The sequence below is a fragment of the Anopheles nili genome, chromosome 2 (genome assembly GCF_943737925.1).
Source record: "Anopheles nili chromosome 2, idAnoNiliSN_F5_01, whole genome shotgun sequence".
Classification (NCBI taxonomy): domain Eukaryota; kingdom Metazoa; phylum Arthropoda; class Insecta; order Diptera; family Culicidae; genus Anopheles; species Anopheles nili.
In genome coordinates this window covers 27,808,994-27,821,540 of record NC_071291.1, presented here as the reverse complement: position 1 = coordinate 27,821,540, position 12,547 = coordinate 27,808,994, and the positions used below count along the sequence as shown (strand labels likewise).

At 40.0% G+C, this 12,547-nt stretch overlaps 3 protein-coding genes across 3 annotated transcripts; 1 reads left to right on the top strand and 2 right to left on the bottom strand.

The window, feature by feature from the left end:
* Nucleotides 1-240: 240 nt before the first annotated feature.
* LOC128732076 (brain tumor protein) lies at nucleotides 241-4,066 on the bottom strand. Its single transcript, XM_053825237.1, has 5 exons — nucleotides 3,474-4,066; nucleotides 1,171-3,330; nucleotides 933-1,096; nucleotides 624-856; nucleotides 241-345 (listed from the first exon to the last, which is right to left on the bottom strand). Exons 1-5 carry the CDS (start codon nucleotides 4,064-4,066, stop codon nucleotides 241-243), a joined length of 3,255 nt encoding a protein of 1,084 aa, XP_053681212.1.
* A 4,852-nt stretch (nucleotides 4,067-8,918) lies between these two features.
* LOC128720715 (anaphase-promoting complex subunit 4) lies at nucleotides 8,919-11,358 on the top strand. The gene is made up of 3 exons (XM_053814411.1): nucleotides 8,919-9,162; nucleotides 9,225-9,370; nucleotides 9,436-11,358. Exons 1-3 carry the CDS (start codon nucleotides 8,919-8,921, stop codon nucleotides 11,356-11,358), a joined length of 2,313 nt encoding a protein of 770 aa, XP_053670386.1.
* Nucleotides 11,359-11,535: 177 nt separating this feature from the next.
* Nucleotides 11,536-12,196, bottom strand: LOC128722190 (40S ribosomal protein S14a). Its single transcript, XM_053816036.1, has one exon. It carries the CDS (start codon nucleotides 12,108-12,110, stop codon nucleotides 11,652-11,654), a length of 459 nt encoding a protein of 152 aa, XP_053672011.1. The 5' UTR covers nucleotides 12,111-12,196; the 3' UTR covers nucleotides 11,536-11,651.
* Nucleotides 12,197-12,547: the final 351 nt, after the last annotated feature.

Below are 12,547 nucleotides of genomic sequence, written 5' to 3'. Positions count from 1 at the left end.
ATTTTCCCATTATGCCTTCGTTCATTAGCAGACATCAGATATTACTTCCAGTAGAAAACTTCGTTTCAATTCTGCAACACCGATGATATATTCCCCGTACACCTTTATGATGAGTATCATAAAGCGATCATAAGTAGGATATAATACTCACGCACGAGGTAAGCTTTACTGTGCATAGGGAGCCTTTAAATGTAAAATTATTTAGTAATTAGGCTTCAGTATTCTTGCACCCGCTGTTGATCACTGAATGTAGAGAGTATTCAGGACAAGCACGTGATGATTATTTTTGGCTAAAGTTACCACATATCCCTCGGAAGTAATTTTAAGTCCACAACAGCGCGATACCTGTAATTGATTAAGTTTACAATTGAAAAGAACATTAGACTAGTGCATACGCTTCTAGACAGTTAAATTTAAAATATGCTTAGAAAATCTGAATTCTGTAAATTTAATATAATTTTTAGGGTTTAATAATAGCAAAACCACATGTCTTTATGATTTTCTTAAATACATATATACATATATTAACATATCACTATGGATAAAAAATTAAAATGCTAAAGCAAAGCTTTGAGCTTAATGGATATAACTAATGTTTCTACATATAATCTCAAAGTTCTTACCTTTACATAGGGACACTCAAACTCCGACTGAAGTTGCCCATCTTTTGAGTAACATGCAACGTGAAATCGATTACCGTGCGAATCTCCGATCAACACATCTCCGGCATCCGATATATCAATACCGTTTGGGAAACAGGTTATTTTCTCGCTGCCGATACGATACTTGAATGTACCTTCTTCGGAGAATACCGCGACACAATGTCCCTTGAAGTCACACACGAAAAAATCAGTTCCTAAGTTAAAAGAAATAGTAGTGTTAGATAGCTATGACTAGTTGTACGGTTTGTGGAACAAATAAAGCTAACATACCATTAATCGCAATGTCGGATGGCTCACGCATGAAATCGCTACAATCGAACCAATGAATAAGATTACCATCCTCGCATATGATGAAAACAGTCGGGGAAACGCTATCCACAGCAACAATTAAACCCTTATTAGTAACCGCTAATCCCGCTACAATGTCGATGTATCTAAAACGAATAGAAAATTGTACCAAAGAAGCAAAACATGGATTGTCAATGAATGACGCAAGATCAACTCATACCTGATGGCTATTTTCTTTATGAAATGTCCGTTCTTGGAAAAAATTTGCATACGCGAACGTTCATTACCACGATCGCACACTACAAACTTGGCGCTAGTGCGCATGACTGCTACTTTTCGCGGGTAGAAAAGCTGACCCTCCTCCTTGCCCGGTACGCCGAACGAAAACTTGAACGTTCCATTTTTTTCGAATATCTCAATGCGATGATTGTTCGTATCGGCCACCACGATTTCCTCGTCAACGCCCAGACAAAAACCGTGAGGTGAATTGAACTGTCCCTTTGTTTGACCAAGAGATCCAAATTTGCATCGGATCTGCATCGGTGTGGCCTTCGTACGTCCATTCACGCACATCGATGGTTGGAAGCGGCTCATAGCCATGTCACCACCAGTCCCATTCATTCCTGGTCCATCCATGTTCGGCATGTTCGGTGGAACAGGCAGGACAGGAGACGTCGAGCCCGGCAGTACACCCGGGAAATCGTTCATCATTGGCACGTTATCCAAGCTTGAGTGGGGCGTCAGCATCGCACCGTTGGTCATATCCTGGCCACCCATCGAGTACTTAGCAAGTGCCTGAATGGCGTGCTGATTCCCAGATATTAAATCAGCTAGTGTAAAGTTAGGTGTTGCCCCGCCGGTTGCCACCGGTGCCGAATTGTTGTTTACGACGGGAACAATTGAATCGGTAATATCGGTTGACGTGGCTTCGCCAGCAAGATTTGCCAGCCGATGAAGATTGTACTCGGCAATACTTGATAGTCCAGCCATACTTGTAGGGCCAGTGTTTACTACGACGCCAGTCGAGGATGTACCTGCACTCAGTGCATTAGATGAGCCGGAAATCGATGCTGCTGCAGTTGGAGGTTCGGGAGTGAGAACGTTCGGCAACATATATCCTGTTCCGAGCGACGAAATATCACCATCAAATGAGGATTGCATGGAAGTTGGTAGCGAAATCGGACTGCTTGCCGTCACCGAAGCAGTAAGTGGGCCTTGTGTTAGACCACAGTTTCCATTCACCGACGGGAGGTGTCCATCCGTCACCATTATTGGTACTCCGGGTAGCGTTGGGGGAGGTGTAGTTTCGTTAGTATTTCCCGATAACGATGACTCTGTACGAAACTTGCCAAACAGATCTGGTACCAGTTGCTCAAACTTTTCGTAATTACTCTGGAACTCAAGCGAAAAGTTTACATCTATCTTCGGAGCTGTACCCAGTACCTGGTTCAATTGAGTGCATATCATGTTCTTCAAACTTAATAACTCTGGTCCATTCCCTTGATCCAAAACTTTCCGAGCGTATTTCGTGGAGACTTCAATTTTGTCGACCATTTTCTCGACAACATCATACAAGTCCATGATCTTTAGTTCACGCTCGGAATGCATTTTCTCTAACTTTTTTAATGCATTTTCACGACATTGCTCAAGTACCGCTTTAAAGCTCTGGAATGACTCATTGATTAGATCACGTGCCGTTTCATATTGGCTTTGCAAATCATGTAGTGATAACTCCAGTTTACTTGTTGCCTGATTGTAATATTCGATCTTTGATTTTGTCTCTCTTACCAGGGCCTCTACTTCGAGACGCATAGGTTTCTCGGCCTCGCTTATGATATGATAATTATGATCATTTCCTTTATGCTCACCGATAAGACACTCATTACAAACCGGTGTCTGACAATTAAAGCAGTAGTACTTAAGATTTTCCATCGAATGTACAGTGCAGTAAAGTGGCTTGTGGATCGCCACCTTTTCCGCGGACTTGCGCAAATCTTCCAGCTGAACTACTTTATGGTCCTCAAAACAGCGCATATGCTGGTGCGCGTACTCGCAGCTTGCGCACAAAAAATTGGCACAATCATTACAGCGAGATATTGCCATCTCCTTGCTTTTGCACGAAGTACAAGCCAACAGTGCCGGCTCGATCGAAGATAAATCCAGTACGTTACTAAGGATGTAATCTTGATGCAATCCAGCTGCACCCTTCGGACCGACTGAAGTCGATTGTTTACATATTGGGCAGGCAATTGAATGGAGAGAACTTCCTTTGCCACCTTCAAGGATCTTTTCGCCTGAACCATCTGCAAGGAGTGTATCCAGGCAGACCTCACAGAAAACATGCAAACAGGACAATACACGGGGTGACGTAAATTTGTTTCTGAAAGTGTAAATATAGACCATGAATATATAGTGTAAACTGTACATTATAGTGTTTTTTTTAAATAAATTTTACAGACTACACAAATACAACAAATAATGTAGGTCCAAAATCCTTGCACTTGATCCAATCGGCATACTTACTGGCATAGTGTACAGTCCTGTTCCATCAAATCAGAGAGGGAAGCGTTATCAAGCTGATAGCCCCCACTGGTGCTCCCATTTTCACTAAGAGTTCCGTTGCCAACATTCTCCAACTCCAACATATCGTCCAATTTGAAAACTTCGGGAAACATGCCGTTGCCGGTACTGCTACCGTTATTACTAACACTGCTAGTGTTAGTCAACGAAACGCCGGCTATCTTCGACCCGATCTGATCGCACTGCGGAGACAAAGATGCGGCGGTACTTGATGGAGATTGTTGCAACCCCGTAGCAACGGAAGAGATCGAGGTTGTCGTAGTAGCCACAGATGACGCTGTGACACAGTTTGTAGTTCCAGATCCAGCCAACTGATCCGGCAGTACAGCAGCTGCAGTAACAACCATTGATTGGATCGTAGACACCACTGAAGACGAGACGGAAGTAACTGCAGCCTCCCCGACGACTGACGATGTTGATGCCACCGATGATCCCCCAGAGGATGAAGTCGTTGACGAAACTAGTGATCCACCACTACCGTTCGCACTTCCTCCGGATTTACTAGTCGGAAAAGAGTACATTTCAGCTAACGTCATTGCTTCACCAAACCTCCCACAGTTTTTATGCAACCACCACCAAAATCTGCTAACGATGCGCGAGTTCCGGAATAGATTTTATCAGTGAAAACTGAAGCAGATCTCTGTTCGTACGCTTCAAATAATCGTTTGTTGCCGGAATGATTAGATTCGATTATCGATCCGGAAACTTACTTGTTGACACAAAAATAATACAAATTTTCAACTGAGAGCATTTGCCGTGCAGATTACTCCTTACATAAAATGATGAATGCGTTACAGATACGTGCCAATTGCTATTGAGTATCCAGTTTTTTCTTTGTATTTTTATGCAGGATATGCGTACGTTGGTGCTGCTGCTAAAATGATGTTATTTTAGACGATTCTATTTCTTTGGTAAAATCAAATCTCAGTCCAGCTGGTTGTCATTCTTTTAGAGCAAACGATTCTGTGTAATATGATCTCTCGGATACTATAGCTATAACATAGCCTACTTCGTTACATCTACAGCCTATTCTCAAGAATCGTATGTTAGCCCAGAGGATTATACCAATGTATCCTAATTACAATGATTGTTAGGCTCTGAGTTTTGCTGTTGTTCACGCAGTTATCCTAAAACCTGTAGACGTGAAAAAAAAAAAGAAAATTAAGATAACGGTGAGGAACTTAAGACTAATATCGAACCGTACATATAGGCTTATAATATTCTATACGTTAAAAACTAGTTACGCAACATTTTAGATAAATCAATAGTAGGCTTATAGAAGATAGTGAAAATGGTAAAACGCATCCCAGAATACACTAAAAAAACCACTCCCATGTTCGTGTATCTTACATAGATAGTCTTAATGCCCGATAATGAGCGTCACAGGTTTCATGTGTAATATAGTCCCCATGTAGCAAAAACATCCTCAGTAAAATTAGAACGTTACGTTATTTGTAACCAATTCATCACTTACCCCAAGCAGCAGCTTTTAAAACCATATGTACCAATGGAACAATGCAACATGATTGTTTTATAACCAAGTTAAACGCACTATAAAAGGTTGGTTGCTTCCAGTAATAATTGCGTAGAAGATGACAATAATCGACTGTCGAATCCTTGCATTAATTTGTTTAAATGTCAAGTGCTATATGGCAAAGGCATAGCTCGCGCCTTTTAAGCAGCAATGACAATGCGCCTCCATAGCCTAGTTTGATATGCTACTGTCATGGCATTGAGAGCAAACTAGTCACGGCATAAAACTAAACGCCTTTAACTTTGCAAATCGACCAATACCGGCCCCATACTATAAATTCAAATTATGCATCCAGCATATAATCACATATCAAATTTGTACTTTAATTATATTACCAATGATTCTACAAAAAAACATTTCTTCAAGAGTAATAGGACAAGAGCTATGAAATGAATGAAATTTAACTAGTATCTATAAGAAACTTAACTAACTAACCATAGAGCAAGGATTAATGACCACCGCATACCCATGTAGAAAGAACACCAACACTATGAACTTCTCAGGCGACCGAGAAATGAATGGCGTCGCATGCCCCGCAACCTTCAGGAAAAATTGCATAACACCCTCGTTGGATCGTGCGCTATTGGACAATACACCAATAGCTGCGCTTACACATTTCCGAGTCTCTCAAAGTAGTAGCATAAAATATTATGAAATAAAAAAACATGAATACTGAATTACACTGCGTGCTAAGAAAATCACACACCCAACACGTTTCATAGATGCCATTAGAAGTTTTGTTTCTTGTTTCGCAGAGTATCATAATTGGGATTCTAAATTGCAGCATGCATTTCTCTCAACATTAACACATTCACCAAAGTTAACCAGAAGACAACAGTAACGTGTAGCAGCGAAACAGAATAACATATAATTAGAGCAGAAAACGTATTAATTTACAATAACAAAAGTTGTAGGTAGTTAATTTGTTTTTGTCATATGTACAACAATCGATAGATGTACAATGAATGGTGCAAAGTTCTCACTTTTTTCATTATACAAATTATTTCAGTATACGTTTGTCAAGATGTGTTTTAACGTAATCAACGCTGTTTAGAAAAGAGCATCTTGAAATTAATGCCACTGATGCAAATGTTAGAACTACGGTGTCTCCGACACAAGCCGAACACGCGGTCTGTGGCTAAACCGTCGCCCCATTAACAAAAACTCCACACGGCGTGGCCGTTGGTAAGTTTGCAAACTACATCCACCTACCCGGGAGGACGACGACGACGGTTCGTCTGCTGATGTTGCAGCTGGTTCTAGGTGCGACGCGAGTTAGCAACTGAGAGCTAAAAAATCTTTACCATTACGTAGTACGTGAGCATAGCCTAGGGTGATTTGAGCATTGACAGCCCATGAATGCAGAGAAAGAGAGCAAATCGTTATCTTTCCTTGCCGCCGATGCATGTAAACACACGCGGTGCATACAACGCATTCCTTCGTGGAGAAGCACTACCCTATCTCTCAAATGACAAACTCAAATCGCGTGCTTTTGGACTAGGGTAAAAGATTCAGCATTATTTAATATCCAAAGAGAGAATTAGCGGCAAAACGAGAAATAAACTAATGAGAGAATATGAGCATACAAGTAAAAGAGAGGAAATAGATACAGAGGAAACACACAGCAATCGAAACAACTGGCAGTTTGATATCCCCTGATATAATTAAACCATGCTAAAGGACAAAATCCTCATTTTCATTCGTTCGTATCTCTATACATTGACCTATGTATTTTGTAGAGTAGGAAAGCTTAAAACAACGGACGTAAAAGATGTTAAATAATTAGCAAAAACGAGTGAACATTACAGAGTAACAGAGAAAGAGAATCCACGTGAGATTGGAAAGAGCAGCAAAAGTGACAGCAGGGAAGAGAGAATGCATAACATCAGCAGCCCAATCGCTCAACGCCTGGTGGGGGGACTGTGTCCTTGGACTCTGAGAACACCAGAAGATGGCACGCGCGTATAGACGGGTAGGGAAAATGGATATATTTATATATATTTGCACATTTCAAGGAGGAAATGAGTTCTGCGCTCACAGACCAACGAAAGCGTAACAAAATGTCACCCAATGTGGAAAAATAATAACACTAATTTTCATAAATACCGCAAACAGGTAAAACGATACGCATACGTAAATTTACGCAATTTTGTTTTTTATATGTTCCATGTGGTGAGTCAGAGGTATTTTAAAGTTAGCAGGTCAAATAAAATAAGAACGTGCTAGGCATAGTTTGATTGAAAACAAATTGCCAATAGAGCAAGCGTATAATTTATGACTATTGATTGGAACAAAAAATGTATAAGTACACGATGATGCAAATAGTTTCTTTTTCTCATATTTCATAATTTCAACTTTTTTCATCACCACTATAACGTCGAGCATATTTCCAATGTATGATTATATCCTCAGTTCATGCTTGATCGAAACACGGATTTTAAACCATAATTCTAACTCTGTACGGTCTTGATTTTTTTTCTATAATAGCATTAGACGATCTTTGCCTTTTACTTTGCAGCAGTTTTTACACTGATACTTGCTATTCCGCAGCCTACTCATTGCGACTGCGATTCGCGAGCCAATCTGGGAGAAGACTCGCGCGTGCGGCGTAACAACCCACCGTTTTGAGAATAAAAAGAACTGCGGCAACTTCGATGAAACGGCATGGTTTCTTGGGTAACCTATCTAACTGGATATTTTTATTTTCCTAGCTAATGACTGCAGAATTGAATTAAATAATTTGCATACTATGGTAAGAATACCCAATATACAGCGGAAACGTAAGAATATTGCAAAATATCTCTTAGAAAAAGGAAAATATTTAATCATTGGTGAATTGACGGTGCCTCAGGCCTTCCTTCCCCCGTAGCAATAAACATCGATCGATAACAATATATTAGGATTCAACAAAACGACGACACGACAGATTTACACTACCCGACGAAATGCGGCACGAATAAGCTTGACCGTTCAATTTCACACGTTTAAGAAAAGTACGCGCACATATCACCAGACAGAAGTAGCAATGTGAGCTGAGATTTGTTTTTCACCTCACATTATGGCTCACGTAGAAGCACCAGTAAAAGCACAGATCGCACCATTTGCACGTGGATCGCGCGGCTGCATGGATAAACTATGTGATTTAATCAATGAGACAATTACCTGCATCCTGAAGTTGATGAAAAAATCCCGACAGTAAAATCTGGATTTCCGTGCAAATCCCTGTCGTCTGCTCGCTACTCTTTTGACGTTACTGACGTTTTCAAGTCCCCTATTTGACATTGGCGGGATTTCTTCAACAATGAGACACCTTTCACTCACTTTTTTCATTCGAAACTATTTCGAACTGTGCCCTGGAAATAATACTAAATCCTATTCGTAGTTTACATAGAAATCATCAGTAAATTAAACTAACTAACTTTTACGGCAACTAAAATAAAGTACATATTGTATCAAAAATATCAGATTTAGTCAAACCACTCGGTAAAAGCAAACTAAATCAATTTTCAAAATTCGATCAAAATGAACTTCGAAGTTGAAGCTCTTTTTATCATGTAGTCAATTTAATTCAAAAAAATGTTATTGTAAAAAAATAATGTATCTTTGAAAAAAAACGATTCATTTTAGTACCAACAAGCTTTTGTGTAATACCAAAATTTGTGTAATATCATGCAGAATGTTTATGTCCAGCACCAAACAAACAAATGTCAAATATACCGGTTGTGCTTATAATATTGAACAGATTTGCTATTCTTGGGCGTTTACAGATAATATTTACATAAACAAACATTTTTGAACCTTTAATATACAATTTTATCACAACTTAGTTATAAATAGTGCATTGATAAACCATTATGGCAGGCCAGTACGGCGAGAATCGTAATCTAATGAAGCAAACTAGTAACAAAAATATTGGCAGTAAAGTTGATATTTTTAAATGGAGTGAGGAGATGGATCTGTTAGCGATTGGAACAGAGAAAGGCGAAGTTATATTACAACGGTTGAAATGGCAAAAGGTGTGGCAATTGGCACCGCCTGAAGAAGGACTAAAAATTCGTGGAATTGCATGGCGTCCCTGGGAAAAATTAATCTCGATCGGTAACCGTTAAAATTGAATTGAAGAATTCAGGAACTTAAATTCATTAATTTTGCTATTTCAGGTTATAGCAATGGAACAATACTGCTTATTGATATAGAATCAAAGGAAGAAGTGCACAAATTCTCAGTTAAATCAGATATAACTTGCTTAAGTTGGACAGAGAACACAGACGAAATTTCTACAGAAGATGTTAGTTACAACTCTGTGGTAAGTGTAAAGCTGTCATTTAGTTGCATTACTGCATTCTAAACATTTCATTTTGTTTATTATAGACGAGTCATGTTAAATATCTACCAGAACTGCCGGTTCTTAGTTCACTATCGTCTGCAGCCAAGCCTACTACTTACAACCGAAGCAGTTTCTGCTCAAAACACATACTGAGTATTCTACTCATTGGAACGACATCTGGTGTGGTTTATTTATCTGCCTTCGGAATGCTGCCATGTGGCAGTACTAATTTATTCAGTTTGCTAGGGCTAACTTCTTCCACGATGCCATACATCAAAGAATTGAAAATGAGCCTCGATTTTAAGCAGCTGATTGTGGGCCTACAGCACTCTGATTCGCTCAATATTGTTGTGCTAGAAAATGATGTGTTGCACAAGTATTCTACTTCGATTCTCAATTTGGCTCTTAAGCACGCACAAATACTCAGTGCGATGATGTATATGAACGATACGATTGATTGCATAATTGAAGCTTGGGAAACCGTTCTTCTAGAGATGGATAACAAGCTCACGCATTTCGCCAAAGAACAACCGGACGGTTCTATATCTGCCGACTTTCTGGAGTTGCTACTGTTCGGCATGGCTTCGCCTGCACTCGAACAGTTGCTACTACGTGATCTGACTGAAAAAGGACTTCGTAAGCTGGGTTACAGTATTGAACTAAGTTACATCACCATCCAGAAGCTTGTCGTCAAACCACTGTTTGCAGCAATTCAAGCAGTTTTCTACCATTTAAACGCACTCGATGGCATGGTACGCAATCGGTTCTATTATGGTACGCTGATGCGAGATACAACCACTGAGGTTTTACAAAATTGCGGTGCACTGCAAATCAAAGCCTTTGAGCTGCAACAAGCCATTGACATATCGAAACGCGATTTTAACATCTTTTTCCGATGGTTATATGCCGCGATTGTGCGACTGATGGAAGAACCACTCCAAGATAACAACCCCACTATCACGCAGCAAGAAATCCACTATCTGGCGGAATTTTTGAGCAATTTCGATTCTAGTTCACGAAGCAATGCCAACGACGAAGGCCGCGGTTCGATAGAATCGCGACGAAAATTCAACCTTGAACGCGTAGGCCAATATCTCGAGGATAAACCGTTGGTAGAACCAGTATCAAAAGAAGATGAAAATACCTGGAAACAATTGTTAGAACAAAACGATTGTTTGCAGAAAAGTGGGGCAATATTTCCTCATCATGAACACCTCTCTTTACTCCAACAGCAAAAGTTGCTGAAGAAAAGCATAGATCAAATATTTGATCAGCCCGGAGCTGTAATTGGAGTTGATTTTAGACAAAAGAATTCACTCAGCATTCAAACCCCACCGGATGCTACTGGCTCGAACATTAGATCATTTTCTTTCACCAGTCATCCAAAAGACAAAATAACACTAATAGCAATTATCCAATCGCAATTCAGCCTATTGCTGGTTGAATGTATCCCCGAAGCACGATTCAAAGCAGTGCGTCTCCGTTTCGAAGAGAGACCATGCTTTGATCAGCGCTTCGATGCGATTGGTGTACTTGGTTTTCGGCATGCAGAATTTTACAACGAAAATACACTTTCGTTATTGCTACATGCTCAGACACAAAACGTTGACGGGTCGACGATGGCATGTTGTTATTTTCTGCAGTTGAACCTTACTCCTGTAAGAGAATTTCTGACCACAATTGAGCCCTGTGAGTACATGCAAACCCTCACTGAGGATGCTGCTGGTTGTCATGTCTTCAATGCTTATACACTCATCGATGAAAGTTCGCTAAAGCTATTGGAAAGTGGAGATGGTTACAAAATTGCTGTTTCTGGTAAACGCAATTTAATTGCCATTTTGTCTGAATCATTAAAAAACGTCCGAATCTACGATATGGATGGACAGGAAGAAGAAGATGATCTGTTGGATACATCGTCGCAAATCAATAGCAGCCTCGATAACAGTCAGGAGTCGGAACAACCTTAAGAACAAGATAGAAGGCATATTTAAAAATATATCATATTCATAGGAAAATACACTTGCGAAGGAAACAATAGTAGTAATTCTGTTCTAATCGATTATTTTTTAAAATAAATTTAGATTACGTTAAAATCAAGATATATCAATTTCTCAATTTAGAAACAACCCCTCTATAGGTTCTTTGGTATTCTGAACTCCAACCTTCTGTTTAGGGTTTATTTCTGCTTCATTTTGAACGAAACGAAATCCGATACAATATTGTTGATAAAGTAAACGGTGGATCGTGCCATTTTGTCCGCTTACAAGCGACGCCCACGACGACCTCCTTTGCGGCGGGTAGAATCTGATGGAATCGGCGTTACATCTTCAATGCGACCAATCTTCATTGATGAGCGGGCCAACGCACGAAGTGCGGATTGTGCTCCAGGGCCCGGCGTTTTTGTGCGGTTACCTCCAGTAGCGCGCAGCTTGATGTGAAGCGCAGTGATTCCTAGCGACTTGCACTTCTCAGCAACATCCTGTGCCGCTAACATTGCAGCGTACGGTGAAGCCTCGTCGCGATCGGCCTTTACTTTCATGCCACCCGTCACCCGTGAGATGGTTTCCTTCCCGGAAAGATCCGTGACATGCACGAATGTATCATTGAAGCTAGCGTAGATGTGGGCAACACCGAAGACGACTTCGCCATCTCGAACCTGCGGTCCCAGCGACACCTGCACTTCTTCCTTCACAACTTTGTTTTTTCGCGAAGGAGCCATTATCACGAAAAGTTATAGTTGGCCAGAAAAAGTTTCTTGCTCAAATTTTAACGAGGAAGCAACGTTGATGTCGTTCGTTTGGTAAATCTGCTTCGAAAAGAAAGAACAATCTATTTTTCATCGTGGTGAATTGTTTTGCCGGTCTGTCAAATTTGACATTGACACAGCATTTGTCAAATTACAGATTTTAAATTGAAAAATTCTCATGAAATACAATCAAAACTATTAACATGCTTAGTACTTTTATTTGATATACTACGAGTTATATGGATAACAGCATCAAAATTAAATGATATCACGCTAAGCATTCACGAAACCCTAAAACCAGCTAGATAGGTGTTCAATAACGAATCATTCATCTGAATCTTTATATCATTTATCTTACATAAAAAAAGGAAGATGCATCAACTATTGCAGAATTGTGGTGTATAACGCTA